At 33.4% G+C, this 18,394-nt stretch overlaps 1 protein-coding gene across 4 annotated transcripts in view; it reads left to right on the top strand.

Moving 5' to 3' along the window:
- The window catches only part of LOC127881548 (uncharacterized), a 125,961-nt gene that overhangs the window by 81,511 nt on the left and 26,056 nt on the right, over positions 1-18,394 (top strand). The window contains exons 1-10 of one of the 4 annotated variants that reach the window (XM_052429530.1): positions 209-342; positions 5,374-5,550; positions 5,787-5,887; positions 6,100-6,217; positions 6,546-6,683; positions 7,183-7,380; positions 7,549-7,656; positions 10,495-10,662; positions 11,033-11,123; positions 12,776-15,102. In XM_052429530.1, the coding sequence (XP_052285490.1) occupies positions 288-342; positions 5,374-5,550; positions 5,787-5,887; positions 6,100-6,217; positions 6,546-6,683; positions 7,183-7,380; positions 7,549-7,656; positions 10,495-10,662; positions 11,033-11,123; positions 12,776-13,400 (1,779 nt within the window). In that variant the 5' untranslated portion in view covers positions 209-287 and the 3' untranslated portion in view covers positions 13,401-15,102. Of the gene's footprint in view, positions 1-208; positions 343-5,373; positions 5,551-5,786; positions 5,888-6,099; positions 6,218-6,545; positions 6,684-7,182; positions 7,381-7,548; positions 7,657-10,494; positions 10,663-11,032; positions 11,124-12,775; positions 15,103-18,394 lie in introns of those variants that run through there. The other 3 variants (XM_052429527.1, XM_052429528.1, XM_052429529.1) reach the window with 3 other exon arrangements.

Below are 18,394 nucleotides of genomic sequence, written 5' to 3'. Positions count from 1 at the left end.
TCCTTATTTTAACATTAATACAAAGTAACAACACCCTGGGTATATAATGATTTGTAGTTAGATGACATGTATATGGCCGCATCATAAATTATTTAAACATGTTTATTTCTTATCCGCAAATCTAGGGTTGAATTTTACTACCGACACATTTAAAATCGAGTGTTAAAATGTAATGTGAATAGATAACCTACATAGTTATCATAACACTGTTTAACTTACGCTTTGGACTGCGTTTACTTCCTCTTTCAGTCAATTTGAATATATAGAACAGAAAAGGAAGAGCAATAATGCGGCTTTACAAACTTATGAGTGTGTTTATATTGGCTACGGCAACAGAAAATGGTAATTATATATATGCATTACATTTTTATTTATTTACATATACGGACATCTGCTTTTGTGAACAGACGTTAATATCATATGTTTTAAAGTCTTATTACCAAATCGTGAGATGGTCGTTATTATCCAATAACACTACGCTGTTAAGATTATTTATTAATTTATTAATTATTAACCAATTATAATATTTCTACTGTAAGAACTAAAAATAACAATAAGATGTAATAAAAAGTAAATAAATTTAATAATTAATTATTGTTGTTTTACCATTGATATGATACGACAAAAGATAATTAGCAGTTAACTATAAATTGGATCATCACTTCGAAGTCCTTTTTTTATTTGAGGTGTTCAACAAATTAGTCATGAATAAAGCTACACGATAAAAACAAAACAACTGTGTAGGTAATATATTTTGAACATTAAATGTTGATACAAATTGAAATAGGGAAGTTAAATAATGTTTTATAAATTGATATTGTCGTTACAAAATGGTATCTTAATCATTCATGCAAATGCCATGAGGTTTTATACAGCAACAGGCACAAAAAAGCCGTTTAAACTAAGTATGATCAGTTAAAGGGGCCTTTTCACAGATTTTGGCATTTTTTAAAAATATTCATTAAATGCTTTATATCGATAAATGTAAACATTGGATCGTAAAAGCTCCAGTAAAAAATCAAGAATAAAATTAAAAAAAGGAAAAGAACATTGCCCGGACCAGGTTTCGAACCAGTGACCCCTGGAGTCCTGCCAGAGTCCTGAAGTAAAAACGCTTTATCCTACTGAGCTATTCCGCCGTGTACACATACTGAACGTATTTTATACCTTATATAAGCAATCTTCGTAGTTTCACAAAATTTAACGACAAAAACAAAACCCTCCAAATTATTCAATCGTTTCGCGTTGCAACGCTTTATAATATTTAGGTTTTAAAATCGTCAAAAGATGCATATAATGGCTATATTAGACCATGGTAAATGTTCAGTATTACTGTTTCCTCACGAATATCATAACTAAAACGAAAATTTGCGAATCTGAAACAACTTTTTTCAATTTTGTCAATTTACCAAAGCGTGAAAAGATCCCTTTAAATGCGTGGGTACATGTTCAACAATATAATCGATAAAGTTAACGCTTTAAGTGCATTTATTTCACGAATAAAATACAAACAAGGATATCATTGTTAAATAATTCTCGTTTAATTATCTGGCTGTTGTGAACATTCGTGTATTTTTTTAATCGGACAATAGATATAGTACAAAATGAAAACAAACAACATTACTTAAGCAAAGAACGATGTTTATTTGTAAACAAACAATCCGCCACCAAACGATTGATGTCATTTTTGTTATACAATATAATCCGTCACGCGAGTTATTTCGCTTTATCAAGGCTAACCGTAGAAATCAAAAGTTTCAAAATACAAATAAAATTCAATCTTGACACATTTAAATAATTAACGCATGGGCTGCAATTGCCCTCGAGCAACGATCTCTCAACACAATGACTTGGGAATTTTTATCTACCACCCTTAATATTTGACGGGTTTCACGCATGTTCTTGTTCAAATTCGGGTCCCGTTTGGGGAGGGGGTTTAAAAACTTGGTCAGTAGACGAAATGGAAAGCCTTTAAATTTTCTTTTTTCTTAATAATCGCTGTAGAGACACATGTTTGGCAATGTTTGCATGATACCACTCTGTAATCATCTTTCAGACTCTATCCAGTTACAATTTTGTTTAAAACCTAACCATAATACTGATTACCCAATTTTATATCACTTTAAGTCAGATCGAGAACTTTGCCACTAGGACTATTTATATTTTACCTTTCGAGATGTAACACTCACGACTAAATCGGGATGAAACTTTTGCCAGAATGTTATGTTAAAAATGGCTAGGCCAAGTTCAAATCTGGGTCAATTGAGGTCATTGCCTATAACGCTATTTTGAATACTGGGAACAACATTAAATAAAGAACACTCTATTTACAGGTTATTACCGTTATTTTGGATACCTAATTCAAATGTCGAACTTTATTATGAAGGACGATTGTCCCACATGCAAAAGGATTCTACTTGTTTGAAATGAGCAAACAACCAATAACTCGAAGATAAGTTAAGATAAATGCGCTAAGATAAAGAGGACACATATTTCATTTAATATGAAAAATAACATTTTTATTTCGTAATTTCACACGTTATGCGAAGAATGTTTTGTTGTGTTCTGTGTGCTTATTTAATTTAAGTGTGTTATTATTTGATCTTAAATTTGCAACGGAGGAAAGTTAGAATGTAGTAACTAAAAGTCATCAATTAAATGGAATCATACCAATTTATACGACAAATTTAGGCTGTGCGGACAAGCATATCAAAGCAAACTTATATAACATATAAAGCGTATGCATTTTCATTCACTAAATATAGGATCTGCCACGAGTTGTCATATCATACCATATTTTATTAAACGAGTTCAGAAATTTTGTTTGTAAGCGAGCCTTTGGCGAGCTTACTAACGAATTTCCTGGACGAGTTTAATAAAATATGGTGTGATATGACAACGAGTGTCAGATCTTTTTTTATCACATGCCTTCAAATGAGCAAATTCAATAAATATTTACGCAAACAGTGATAAATCCCGAATGTTTTTTTACATTTCGTGACGTCATTTGACGTTGCAACGTCATTTCAGCAAAGAACAAAATGCTATTGGTCAATAAACGAAAACTAAGCCAATGAAAACGCTTAAAAAGTATATTACAGATGTATAAGATAAAAATATATGTAATTGTATATTACATGGGAAACAGGGTATGGCATGTGATAAATACATCTCCATATACGATTAAAAATGTATAACATAAGGTAACATATTTCATTATCGGTTACATTTTATCAAATGGAACTGAATATACAGGTCGTTCGGTTAGGTGAATTTACTTATGTAACGAATGTCTACACCCAAATACACAGTTAGTAGTATAGATGAGTGATATCGAATAGCAAGTTGTTCATTGCAGTTTCGGTGTTCGAAATTATTCGTAATTTGAGTTAATCGACAACTGTCTATTACATAAAATACTCTATAATAATGAAAAAGTAATATTAAAGAATGATACAAATTTGCTTGTATGTGAGTCTCTTTTTCTTCATCGAGTGTAAACTAGATTTTTAAAATGTGTTATTTTTGTTTAGGGGGATTAGACAAATAATTAGTTTAAACCAATTTATACATACTAGTGTATAGTAAATGAATAAAGCTTGGAAGTTCGATTTTAAGAATGACGATAATAAGTTTGTCCTGTCAAAGAAATTGTGAATTGATCATTGAAATCTGTTGATTATGTCTTACACATACAATCAGACTTTACAATTTAAATTAAAATCAGTTTTATAAGTATCAGACGACTCGTTTAATGAATTTTATTTCGACTCTGTAAGATGTCAACGACATACTGTTTAATGGTATACACTCATAATCCCCATACACCCTTCTTGTAACAACATAACATTCATAGCAAATTAGACACTCAGACAGACAGCAGACACACTCGACTTTCATTTTATGCACGCCAACATAAAGTAGGAAATTGAATGTTATTAAACAATTTAAGTTAGAAGGAGCACACATACAAATCATATATATTTCAGGAAGCAATTCCATCAATCGCCGCAGGTTTCTAACACTTTTTTATAAAGTGATAAATGATAAACTTAAACTGAATAATTTTGGTTTTCTTATTATAAGTTTTTAACGCAAAAGCTTATTTTAATATGATTATATTCAAGATTACTGTTGATACATTTGCCATATCGAATGAAGATGAATTAATGTCTCGTTTTTGTTTTAATTCGTTGCACAATAATACACAACATTCAGTTTATCCTTTTAGTTGTACTCTATATATTTAAAAATCTTCAAACGATACAACATCAGTATATACAACCAGTACCTCAAAATGATTGCGTGTATTAGCTATGGCTACATTTTAGATAAGGACTGTAAATGTGTTATGTAAGGTACTATTTTGTTTGTTGACTAGCTAAACACTACATACTAAAAGCACGAACTGTATAATTGTCGGATGTTCATAATATAATCATACGTTTAACACCTTATAACATATTTTAGGTAAATCGTGTTTGTGTTCAATAGGTATTTGTATTGAAAATACCGAACTTTTTATGTCTCGACTGCAATCACAACAAAATTTGCGTCAAACGAAGCATAGTGTGGACAAAATACTGAATGAGATAACAAACTTGATCAAGTTATTATTTATTATTAAACAAAACAAAACCACAAGTATGTCAATTAAAATATATAGAAATGCCGTAAAGAGTAAAGTATGGAAAAGTTTACCACAATATGACTAATATGCGCAGTTGAGCGAAGCAAACGTTGAAAGTGTATTTTGATTTGATATGACGAGCCATAGTTCTAATAACGAAAACCATATTCCGAACCAAACTGTTAAGTTCTCAAATTCACATGCTTGTTCATAGATGTTTATACTAATCATTCTAATGGCAATACTTTTTGTAATGTGCTCGTAACAAAAATCCGACTGACATGAGCGAACATAAGGAAGTTAAGAAAGATGAACGTGTGCACAGACGGACGACAAGGGAACATCTTTATGTCATAATTACCTCTGACTGTGGGGGCATACTAAAACATTATTGCGCCATACCTATACTAAACATGTCTGTGTTTTTAATTATGTCATATCGTAACAATATTATTGCATAACATGGGGACATATGACGAATCCATACTTTGTTTAGCGATTTTATACATTGTAAGATCTACTTTGTTGTACAAAAATGCTATATTGTTATTACAATACAAAGGCTGACATTTTAAATATGATAAGAACTATCAAAAGTAGTCTGTTTATAACGCTATGCGCCTACCCATGGGACAATAAGTTAGTATAGTATAATACGAAAATCGCTTATTGCCAGGTTTTTGTTAAAGATAATAAAATCAGTTTTATTTTGATTATTTATGAATGTTAAATCATGTTTTCAGGTTTAGCTAATAATTACTATCAAAGCAACAGCACTACATGGAAGAATATTACATGCGACTTAGGAGAACCGCAACTTACATATCATGACAGATTTTTCGAGATTAACGAGACAGTCAACATCAGTGATGACGTTTGGATAGGATACCTTTATGTCCAGGTTCCATTTTTACTTTTGGGTATGACACAATTTTAAGTTTTAGTGATGAACGATTTCAGTTTATCTTATATAAAAATGAATTCATTTGAATTAACTGTGTATATATTGCATGCTTACTTTTCACTTTTACAAAAGACAGTGAAACATACTATGTTAAAAAGATTAATGCCAGTGTTTTAACAATTATAATGTATTTGAATAACAAATAGTGAAATGACTGACTAATTTACTACTCGGTATACAATCATTAAATAGGTTGTCTGCAGAGTGAGAACGGAGTATACGTGAAAGAAATCGGTTATTGTTTTACCATCTGTAGAGGTGGAACATTTGGAATTAAAAAGACACATATTTTGGTAAATCTTACAGTTATTTTATAAGTAATTTAAACGTATGCTGTCTTTGTAAATTCGTATAAACACGCATCAACCGAGAAAACGTGTTCAGAACATACAATAATAAACCTAAATAAAATATGCATGAATAACAACATAAAAAGGCTTCAACAAAAACATAAAGATATAAAAAAAATGAGTTGATTAATGGATACTTCTTTTTGATTGTGTAGGCAGATTTTTTATGCATCTGCGTCACGGAGTATTCGGAAAAAAATGGTTCAAGTTGCAAAGGCGGTGACCAAAACAGGCTTTGCGATGGCTGTTATGAGATTTACACCCAGATAAACGGTGAGTGCTGTTTCGTTGCCAATATTTATTGAATTAAACAAAATCTTGTTTGAGAAACGAACTCCTTTAATGTCCCCTATGATATAAGTTTAATATATCCACACTCTTTTACTGACTATTGTATACTATAATCAACTGATCGTTAACTAAAACTATGTATGAGTACCCTCTATTTTATTATGAACCTGCCACTGTTATGGGGATGAAAGATTTTCGGGAGCAGATAAATAGATAATTTAAATATAAAATCAATGAGAACTGTCGAACTACAGTTAAAACTGTATATTAAAAAATACAAGTATATTAATGCAATATGTGTTTTACACAGTTAACGCATCACATGTAATTGGCTCTGATAATGGATCCGGAGGAGATTGTCTGACGTATTATTACCCAAATTTTAAGTGGCAACCGTGTTCAAGACCAGATTTTATTCCCTCCTTGTGTAGTAATGCGACATATGCAGGTATTATTTGGTTTAATGTACCCGATTGTTTGGCTTTTAAAATGATGATTAATTTGCGATTCTACTATGCATGGTAAATATGTTATATAGTCAAATAATAAAAATATGCTTCGGTTACAATGCAACAAATAATAGTACGCGGAGCATACTATTTTTTAAACAGTGTCGGGATTTCTTTAAATATAACGCGCGATGAAGCGCTTTTGATTAAAAAAATTAATTATCTCAACGACAGCAGAGATGTCAACACTTTAGAATAGCTCACCAATATAATCCTGACAGTAACCTATGCGCATTAAAATATTGAAGAACCGTTAAGTGTGAGGATATCATTTTCGGGAATAATGCGATTTCAATTAAAGCTATGTATTTCTAGTGCTAATTAACGAAGAAAACGTAATATTTTACATGTTAGTACTTCTTTAGATGTAATGTGTGAAACACTATGCATATTAAGTTCAAATAATATTAAAACAAATACTTTGTTATTCATTTGCAGATCCTAAAGCAACTGCTACGATCATAGTAGAACATCGAAATGGTCAATGGTCGACTGGGAATAAATTATGCATAACAAATGGACTGCATCCATCATTTGTTCGCAGCATAACGAATAGCGTCTTTGGTGACCCTCAAAGACAAGACTACTGGACCGGAATTATCAGATCAAACATTCTTATGAAACTCTCTATGAAAGGTCTGGTTATTGATTTAGTACAAAGGCTAATATTTAGAAATAGTATCAAACGGGATTACACATAAAGAGAGGACAATATTTCAATGAATATCACTTTCACAGTTTTATCAGTTCATTTTAGGTATGAACACACATCACTTACTAACATATATGGTTTCCATGTTGTAGACTTGTTTTCCCGATTTTCAACCGAAAGGTATGTGTTTTTATCAACGAGCAACAACATACTTCAGGTCTCAAACAATGCTGACACCAAAAGAGCTCTTTGTGTAAAAGGTAAATATTTGGTATGTTATTTGTAAATGGTAACTATAAACAACATCTTAAGTAAGGACTGTTATCCTGTTTTCCATATCAATTGTTCCATTATAGACGACAGGAAAGGAAGTTAAACCGTTTTCTTACACTGCGAACCTTTTCTAAGTGATTGATATTTCTCGAATCGCTGCGTTTGAGAAGAAAATTAAAGGTCCCACAATGTCGTCAAAATAATTGAAACTTTTAATAGAGGAGCAAAGTACCCTAATTTCGACAGTTTAAGGTTAAAATGTGTACACCAATTTATTCGATCGGTATCCTCCTTACTTCGACATACCACTAACTTAACTTATTGCATCCTGTGTGCTTTTTAACTGTATACTGTCAGGTAAGGATGCTTTATACGTATCGTACTTACTTACAATGTTAACGAAGAATGAGATCGTTATTTCGACATGGTGCCCCTTATTTCGAACCCCTAGTTTGTTAAAAATAAAAATAATGTAAACGAAACGAATACTCTTTCAATGGAACAGAAAATTACCACAACATTTAAAAATTGTAATTAATATTATTCTTTGGGCTTGCGCTAAGTGGCGTACGGCCGTATATTATGTCCGATAATTGTTCCCATACGCCGATAACAAAACCCTATGATGTCCACTGTACTTCCTAAAAATGGTCATACGCCAAAAATAGCAACCCGTGACATTATCTGTCGATTAAAATGCTTCGATCAACACTGCTTCCTGAAGACTCTATGCGTTTTGCACACGTCTCGATCAGTCTTAACTCCGCCTCCTTTTCAATCCGATTGGCGTTAACACGTTCGTTGTTCACGGTTAGGCGGACCGCGCTTAATTGGAGTAAGTGCTTGTTTATTGTCAGGATGTTTTGATAACAATAACGTGTGAATGTCGGCAAAGAAGTTGAGACCCCGTCTTTGACCTTGTTGTGCCAAAAGTTGTTAATTGTTGTTACAGTTAGTAGGCCAGCACCATTGTTTCAATAAAGAACATTGCAACCCGTTTATAACTTGTCAAAATATTTTGTTGGCAAACAAAGATATGAATTTGACAAAAATATTGAACTTGTACTACCAAGCATTCGTGTTCAGAATGTCGCAACGTACGCTTGCCGGTTTTGGCATTCCACTTTCGACGAAACGGAAAATAGAAATTGATGAAAATGAATCTAAAAAATCAGAAAACAAACAAACAAAGCAAATGAAACACCGAAGTCGCGTGTTTTTTAGACGACTTGGTTAAACCAGTTTGACTGGTTGGAGTTTGATGAAAAGAACAAACGCATATTTTGCTAAATCTGCTGTGCAACAGGGTTGCAAAATTCATATATCAAGGATGGAGCTGGTATTAGTTGCAATAATCCAACTTCCAGCTATTTACCCTCCAGGTCGCAGTACGTATGTACTCGTAAAAGCTCAGAGCATTCAAGAAAAACTAGAGCTGGTATGTTCATGTAATATTAAATTACCCAGTAATGATGTTGATCTATATAAAACGTGCGAGTTGACTACCGTGCGAGTTGACTTAGGTACGAGCTGACCGCCACCCATATTGCTATATATAATGAAAAGATTACATAAGGCAATGCATAATAGTTATTTAGTTATATTATTCGCTATGTCGAATTTACGGTCCAAACGATTTTTTGTTATCCTAACTTCGACACCCCTGCATCTGCCGTCAAAAAGCTCACAGCTTAGTAGAACTGTTTAACAATATGATCGTCCATGTTTGTTTTTCCGTTCTCAATACAAATTATAACGTATTCCCGCAAAAAGAAACGAAAAGAGACTTACCGTTCGTTGCTGCGTGTCTTACAGCTATGTATAAGGGCCGCATTCGCGTAAAAACACAAAACAATATGTGTTATTCAACCTTGGTTTACGGAAAAAACAAACGCACATTTTTATGGGTGAAATATTTTGATGATGTCAGAAATATATGACGTCATCAAAAAAGAACTCAAATTGACTAGAACGCACCGCACTAGGCTGAATTAGATAAAAAATGTCAAAGCATGTCGATATAACGGACATGTCCAAATTAGGAGACTTTGTGTGGCTTTTAGTTTCCGTTGAGTTCATTCAGTAGTTATGCGTGTGCTGCAATAATGCTGCCGATTTTTTAAACAGCTACTTTTATCCATTTGATGTATACAGAATATCAAGGTTTGTTAAATCTCTACAATACACTCTACAATAACTACATGACTAAATGGTAATGACATTCAACATGCATTGAATATATATATATATATATATATATATATATATATATGTGTGTGTGTGTGTGTGTGTGTGTGTGCGTGCGTGCGTGCGTGCGTGCTTGCGTGCGTGCGTGCGTGCGTGCGTGCGTGCGTGCGTGCGTGCGTGCGTGCGTGCGTGAGGGTGTGTGTGTGTGTGTGTGTGTGTGTGTGTGTGTGTGTGTGTGTGTAAGCTTTATTTCTATCGAAGAGCATTGAACAAAAAGCAGCACACATACTTTTTCAATGCTTTAAATCGATAACTAAGCATACACAAACGATGTAAATGTTTATAAAATTCCATACAGAAAGTATGAACAAAGCTCATGGATCCAATGGGAAGACCAAATGTGTTCATTTAATAGTGAAATAAATATTCGTTTAAGCAACAAATATAAGTATTGATAAAAAGTAAGACTTTTATCGCACACTGTATTTCAAAGATGCAAATCATAAAAAGGGTATTTAAGTATACGAGATTTAGGGTTTGCAAAGTTTTTCCGTTGCCCGTTTTAAATGACCGATAATTTTTATGCAATATTTAAGAAAACAAAAATGAAATTCAATGTTTACTTATTTACGAAACAGGATCTGAAAGCACGTCTCAACACACACAAACGTCCATTTATACTACGACAGTTGGCGCTAAAAGTAGCTTGCCAACGACACAAATGTTTACGACGTTAGAAACGGATTATGATTCGCCGGCCAGTAATGAAGGAAGACATGCAGAAAGCGGAAACACCCAGTCGGAAAGTATGAAATTGTTTCGTAAAGTTCCAACTGACTGATTTTATTTTTTAAGACGCATGGTTAAATTTATTTAAAACAAAATATTTGACTGTATACAGATATAATTTTACATTTGTAAGAAAAACATTCATAAGTTATCTTTGACAGCGATTAAAATGAATTGAATATACGAATGCTGCGCTGTTATACTGGTGGAAAACGTATATTATTGGCTAATTATTTACCTGAATCGCCAGCGATCAGCAAAACGTGATTTGTTTTACCGATTCCAAAGGTTCGTTATTTTGGTCGGTAAAATCTCTATACGAAATGAGTATGAAACAAAGATTTTCAAACTATTTATTGGAAATAAAGTTTTTTTTGTGCGTTTTAGTGTCAACCGCCCTGAGGATAGGTATCGGTGTTTTGGTCGGTGTCCTGTTTCTCGTTGGAGGAGCCTTAGTTCTTGCTGTACTCAAAAGAAGGTATGTTCATGAATACAAACACTCACTTGAAGGTAAATAAATGTGTACCTTTTACCATCTTGTCATTTGTGAATTTGTATGTCTTTAACGTTGCTGTAGTTATTTTTCGTACAAAAAGATCGACGGGCAAACGATGCGATTAAGTCATAAAAACCACCACTGTAATATATACCATCCCGAAATACAGCTATTCTGTTGCGATTGAACGAAACAAAAAACAAAAGTTTGATAATGTACGTTAATTTGCCGTCTAAACACTGATCTATGCAATCACCTAGGATTTAAACATGAAACTGTGATATTGCAATATATAACTCAGTAGACAGGTGCAGACGTAGACGAACATGTTAGTTACATCGTTATACATCAAAAATTCAGAAGCATATAAGCATTTTGAAATAATTCACCAAATTGTAAACGTTAATGTGATGGTAAGTGGCTCATAACGTGGTAAAGACACACTAGTGAACATTTTTGTCGGAAATAACCTGCCCAAATTGTACTGTCATATGCACTGGAAGAACAAGAACGTAAAACGAGGAGGATGAATACATGTAAGGTTAAGGTCACACTTAAGGTAAAATGGTCAAACAAAATAACACGATAAACTGCCGGTAATTGTTTACATATGTCGGATGTTTCTTTGCTTATGTCAGTGATTCGTGGACTGTAAATTGTGTTTTCCGTAAAATATGTGCCCACAGTTTACAATCGTATGCGTACGAAGACCTCAGCGAAATACCTTTTATGTGACGAATATAAATAAAAGGATATCTACAATGAAGAAGTTTAAGTTGTCACAGAAATGTAGTTATAAATCAATTAACATGTTTTGACAGAAAAGTGAAATACATTTCGCCAAATTAAAAAATCTTGACATGCTTTAATTATTTTGAAAACAATATCCATCATGTAATCGTAATTATGCATGTTTACTTTATACCTACATGTGTACAAATCAAATGTACGACAACAATGAATATAATTATTATGAAGTCTTTTTTGGCGAAGCTGATATGCGTAAATTGAAAAAAAATGCCCCATTCTGCCTCAGTAAGACACAATTCTGGGTAGTTGAAAAAGTGAAATTGATACTTACTGTCTGTTTTTATTATTGAATATAAAGAAGTGGAACTCAAGCTGCTGGAGCAGTATTGCATTCTCATAATATACAATTAGTTGGTCTTTTCTTTAAGTCAAGTTACCGATTGCGAAAACAGTACGAAACAACACAATAAGAAACACAATATACACAAAGAAGAATAAAGCTTGGCTCACCGCCTTGAAGACTGATTTTAATTGGGATGATATTTGGTTAAATGGTGTTTACATTTACATTTTTAATGAATAAATATGGTCCAATAATGAGGTTTGGGTGTCGTTGAATCGGGTCAAACGCTCATATTTTATGCTTTCCTTGACCGTTCCAAAGCAGACAATAAAGTTGTATTTATTGATGTTTCCTTTGTCGTGTGAATAAATATGTGATAAATTGGTAACTCAACTTAAATATGAGATGCTGCAATAATGATAAGAATGATGAACTACTGATGCAAATGAAATTTCATTTGATTTAAACCTGGTGCGTTTTAACTGCTTTTGAAGGGATTTGAATGTGGTACATGTTAAATATACGATTTATTGTGTTTCAGGGGAATATTGTATTGCATTCGGAAAACAGGAAACAATACACACTTTCAAGATGAAACTGCATTCAAAGAAAATATGACATACGGGAAAAACATTGAGGACAATGTGGCTCAGCACAATTATTTTATTCTAGAGAAATGTGCGCTTTCAATTAGCAACAACGTTGATCATTGCAATGAATCTAATAAAGCAAACGTGAACGATAATTATAATACAATATATGAGGCAGAAGAACCCTATGAACACGTGAAAGATGAGAGCAGTGACTATGATCACACAACACCTGCCTTACAATTAGTATCTCATACCAGCAAACCTGAAAATGTATACAATAAACTCAAGATGGACCGACCAGGGGAGAATGTCCTTGGACAGAGACACGGACATATCGTGGTCCAAAGTTCAGAAGACGACTACAATACAACTTCAGCAGTAATGTCCCTTGGGAAGGATGACGTTAGTGACTATAATCATATACCACACAATGCTTATAAAGCAGCTACAACAGATGATGAAATCAAAGGTGATAACGGTGGCAACTACAATGCAATTAATAGTATGAAATTAACAGTCGCCCAATCAGACGATTCTGACTATGCACACGTTAACAAGAATCGAATAAAATAAGAATCCTACAGACAAGATCAATATATGTTTTAATATATTTTGATAAAAAGAATTCATTCTATATGTGTAGTTATGCTAAAATATCTTATATATGGGGCTATTGTCCCTGTTGCAGCAGTCGACTTGAGAACAAAGTACACGTCTTAACGAATCATGTGAATCGGGTTATATAACGTAACGGTAAAAAAAATCAAAGCCTTGTATTTAATATCTCATTTGTAGGTTGTTAGCTGATGCCAACGATTAAAGAGAAACATTTAACGGAGACAACTGCTTAATTTAATTTATTTTTTGTTATTGTGGGGGAGAGGCTGGCACAAATTACTCGTTAAAATTGAGTGCAGTTTTAAGTCACTATGCTCTCTTTCTCATCGGTAAAATTTAAGCGAAATTCATGGCATACATCTTGGCGTCAATACATTATTGACAATTTAACCCGTTGTGATAATGTACATAAAACAAAAGAGTGCGGCGTAATTATTTAGAATCTGTCTTATTCATTTCAAACGGTAACAAAATCGTGTGTTGCTTAAACTTAAAGCTTGTTTCTGTTCCGAGCGAGTTATTTCGAACGGTGTTTACATGATCGCCATGATCATTGTGACTGTCATTTGTCTTATTTTCTGTGTCCTAAGTTGTTTCGCCAACACTTATTTTTTTCCATCGGCTTCATTGTTTCAACCCTAGTCATTTCGCCGCCTCCCACTCCAACATAAGCTACTTTGCTTACTTTGTTTTGATTTATTTTTTAGCAGTCACATAAACAACCAAGCTATGAAATATGGAACTCATACACCCATTATTGCTGCTTCTTCATGTATTTGCGTGATGATGATCTGAAATATTAACTTTATGATGCTATATTCCTAAATCTTTTTCTATAAAGAAGAAATGTAGTTGACACTTGTTCGTAGTTTCATTTCATCGTTCCTCAAAATGTTGTAGCTCTGTTGCTCTGGTCTCTTTCCTACCATTGAGTAATTAAATGGTAATTAAATTGAATGCGTTTTAATTTCCTTTTATTATTGTTTAATTTGAGTTGCAATGCTATTAGGTTAAACTTTATTTACACTTAAATGTATCATGAATATTGCTGGGCCAAGTGTGAGGTTGAGCGCTCTAAAACCGGTTCAAACCCCTAATGCTTTGCATTGACCGTTCCAAAGCGGTGACCCCAGCTTTATTTTTTTATGTGTTATGTATGTTGTTTTGTATTGTTCTGTTTTTTGCTGTTTTGTATATAATGAGAATTCAATACTGCTCCAGCAGCTGGAGTTTAACTTCTTTATATTGAACCATTGTTGTTAAGCTCTGTATACAACATGTATTCGTAAAAACAAATAAATGTACTTGTTTGTTAGAAATATGTCTTGCCCGCAGTAATTCTCACCTTTCTGCTTTTTAGAAATACCGGGCAATACAATTGAGAATAACTGTGTTAAAGAATTTATCAATTGATTTTGTCAATAATGATTGTATATATACATGATGAAGCAATTGTGTGTAAATTAAGTAACACTCAATTGCAAAACAAGTACCATTGCCAATAATATAAGAATAAAAAACTGTAATTTTGCCTTTTTTTAAATTGACAAAATATTATATATTTTTAGTTTAATGTTTATCTGGAAGTTAAACAACAATATTTGCATACAATATGTACACAGCAGATCGTATTGTTATTAAAATGTCTTCCAACGTGTCTTACACATTTGAAGTATTTGCAAACAATATTGATATGCAATTTGCGAACAGGTAAACATATGCATCTAATAGTATGTGTTTTTCAGTGCGTTGTCTAACACAATGTAAAGTTTCTAGTGCGATATACATTGAACTAACTTAACATTGTATTTGATTTGCTAAAACAAACGCTTTACACGTCGAACGTTAATGTTTTCAATAATTGTTGACGTTTTACAAATTTAACAAACAATACAAACTATGCAATTTTATTTTGCAATAATTTTCTAAACCGATTGTTTCTTACTGTGTTTCGTTTATCATAATTATGAACCAATTATTCACATGTCATAGTCAAATATTGAACATTTTATGTTTGATTTTGAAATGAAAGCATGGTTGGTCACCGAATGGGAATGATTCACGAAAGTAATATTAGACAGTGGTCAATCTTCACCTTCCACCGCGAGTATCAACTTGAAAATCAATTGTTTATCAAAGCTTTGAATAGTCTGCGTTAACCGTCATACAATCGAATGACTGTAAGAAAATCTCATGCGTTACGCAAGCCTTTCACCCACCGTCAGACTGATGTCCGCAGTTCATATGCATCACTCTTAAAACCACTTGAGTGGTTTCGATATCTTCGAACGTGCGTAAACCCTTAAGCTGATCTCGCGTGTTCATCAATCGAATCAGTCATGTCTTGTCTTGCACTCTGTTTTGCGGTCTGCTGAGGTGTGATGTGACCGAGGCTTATGTAAACAAAATCAACCCAAAACATGCAGCGGTATTACGAGATACAGTATGGTTTGACCTTGGGGTACAAAATACATAACAGCCGTTGTACTTAAAGGGCTTGAACATGTCACGCTTTAGGTCATACATTTAAGAAATCATTATGGATGACAACCTAACCATGATATCGACAATAATTTATCTCGACGATATGATTTTAGAAGTAAAACTTTCTAAAGAATCGTAAAACAATTGTTTGCTATAAGGTAAAGCTGATGTTTTGATGATCGATTACAATTAAAATAAAAAATCAATTATTATAAAGACCATTACCTAATTAACACGATTTTGCATTGAAAAAGTACCATCAGCTATTTACATGCTGAGTGGATTCAATATTTTAGACTATACATTTATTAATAAACATAAAAACAAATAAATTACTAAATGAATAAATAAATAAATAAATAAATCATTGATTGATTGATTGAGTGAGTGAGCGAGTGAGTCAGTGAGTGAGTCAGTGAGTGAGTCAGTGAGTGAGTCAGTGAGTGAGTCAGTGAGTGAGTCAGTGAGTGAGTCAGTGAGTGAGTCAGTGAGTGAGTCAGTGAGTGAGTAAGTCAGTGAGTGCATTAGTCAGTGAGTGAGTCAGTGAGTGAGTCAGTGAGTGAGTCAGTGAGTGAATCAGTGAGTGAGTCAGTGAGTGAGTCAGTGAGTCAGTGTGTGAGTCAGTGAGTGAGTCAGTGAGTGAGTCAGTGAGTGCGTCAGTGAGTGAGTCAGTGAGTGAGTCAGTGAGTGAGTCAGTGAGTGAGTCAGTGAGTGAGTCAGTGAGTGAGTGAGTGAGTGAGTGAGTGAGTGAGTGAGTGAGTGAGTGAGTGAGTGAGTGAGTGAGTGAGTGAGTGAGTGAGTGAGTCAGTGAGTGAGTCAGTGAGTGAGTCAGTGAGTGAGTGAGTCAATGAGTACGTCAGTGAGTGAATCTGTGAGTGAATCTGTGAGTGAGTCAGTGAGTGAGTCAGTGAGTGAGTCAGTGAGTGAGTCAGTGAGTGCGTCAGTGAGTGAGTCAGTGAGTGAGTCAATGAGTGAGTTAGTGAGGGAGTCAGTTAGTGAGTGACCATTCTAAATTAAAATCGTATTGGGTTGTTAGATACAATTATTTGAACAGGATATACTTTAAATTTATTGTTTTATTTTATGATCGTCCTGTGGCACTATGTTCTCGCCTGAATTGTTGTATGCCCTTTTATCTGTTCCGTATTAGTGTAAAACGTAAAACGATTGAGAAATATTAAACGAGCCCACGCCATAATGCTTTTCAACGTTGTATTTGCCGGATATCTATTTTAGACACTCAAACGAATACCGATTAAATAGAAACAAATATCGCAGACGTTGACATATGTTTGATTTCGGCCATATAACCACACTATTGGTTACCAAATTATGTTCAGTCTTACATTTTTGTTTAAACTTTTCTAAATGGCTCACTTTAGGATTCTTTAAAGCAATACAGATTCAAATTGATGATATATTGAAATTTATAAAAATTGGATTCAATTAATCTGCTAATCGTATTTACCCGAATAACTAATGAACAATTATTGATCATTATAACTTAAATTAAATTAAATTGAATCAATATACAAGTCATTATATCGCTTCGCTTTGTTGATTTGAAGGTAACCTGAAACTAATATATTATCTCACGACTAATAAGGATTGTGTTCAATTCAATAAAAGACTGCCCTTAACCATTTTACTTTGTTAAGATATTTCGTCGTCATCAAAATGCATGTGGATGAAAAACGCGGCATCATAAGCAAGTCGAACAATACACCTATTATTGTAATTTATAAGGGGAAATCCGACAGCGACGTGCTGTTTTTCTATTGGCGCAAAAGGAAACATAATTTGTATACAAGTGAGGATATAAATCGTATATTCTTGCACAACTATATTTCATAGTGGTGAATGCAAGTAGTGGTTTGTTGAAACGGTAAGAGTACTAAATATTTGTTATGCATAGTTAGATTTTGTGAAATATATATTGCTACTTGTTTGTAGTATTGTCGTGTCATTTAAAACAAATCCATATTGCACAAACATATAAACATAGATCTTATAATGTTATAAATAGAGTATCAATAGATGATTTCCGTTGATTTCTGTTCAGTATGTAATTACATTTGATCAGTGGTCATAGAAGTATTTTACTTATTCACCGCATAACATGAAGTTTTCCTTCTGGAAGTCTTATTTACAATGAAGGCTTGGCTGTTTTCATCAGCGGTCATAAACATCTTTACTTATTTACCGCATAACATTAAACATCATTATATTGGAAAGTATTATTAACAATGAATGCATGGTGTTTTTTATGCATCTTCTGCTTACATTTTGTCTGGCGTTTTGTTTCATCGCGGAATGTTACTCATGTGATCTCGATTGCTCCACGGTGAAATGTGCTGTCCCCGATTGCATCGACAAATACACGCCGCCGCACGAGTGTTGTCCCATTTGCAGGCCAAGTAAGTAACTATTGCTACGTGAGGATCGTTAGTGAGGATCATTAGTGC

The sequence above is a fragment of the Dreissena polymorpha genome, chromosome 5 (genome assembly GCF_020536995.1).
Source record: "Dreissena polymorpha isolate Duluth1 chromosome 5, UMN_Dpol_1.0, whole genome shotgun sequence".
Classification (NCBI taxonomy): domain Eukaryota; kingdom Metazoa; phylum Mollusca; class Bivalvia; order Myida; family Dreissenidae; genus Dreissena; species Dreissena polymorpha.
Note: the sequence above shows the minus strand (reverse complement) of the source record. Positions and strands in the feature narration are given on the sequence as shown.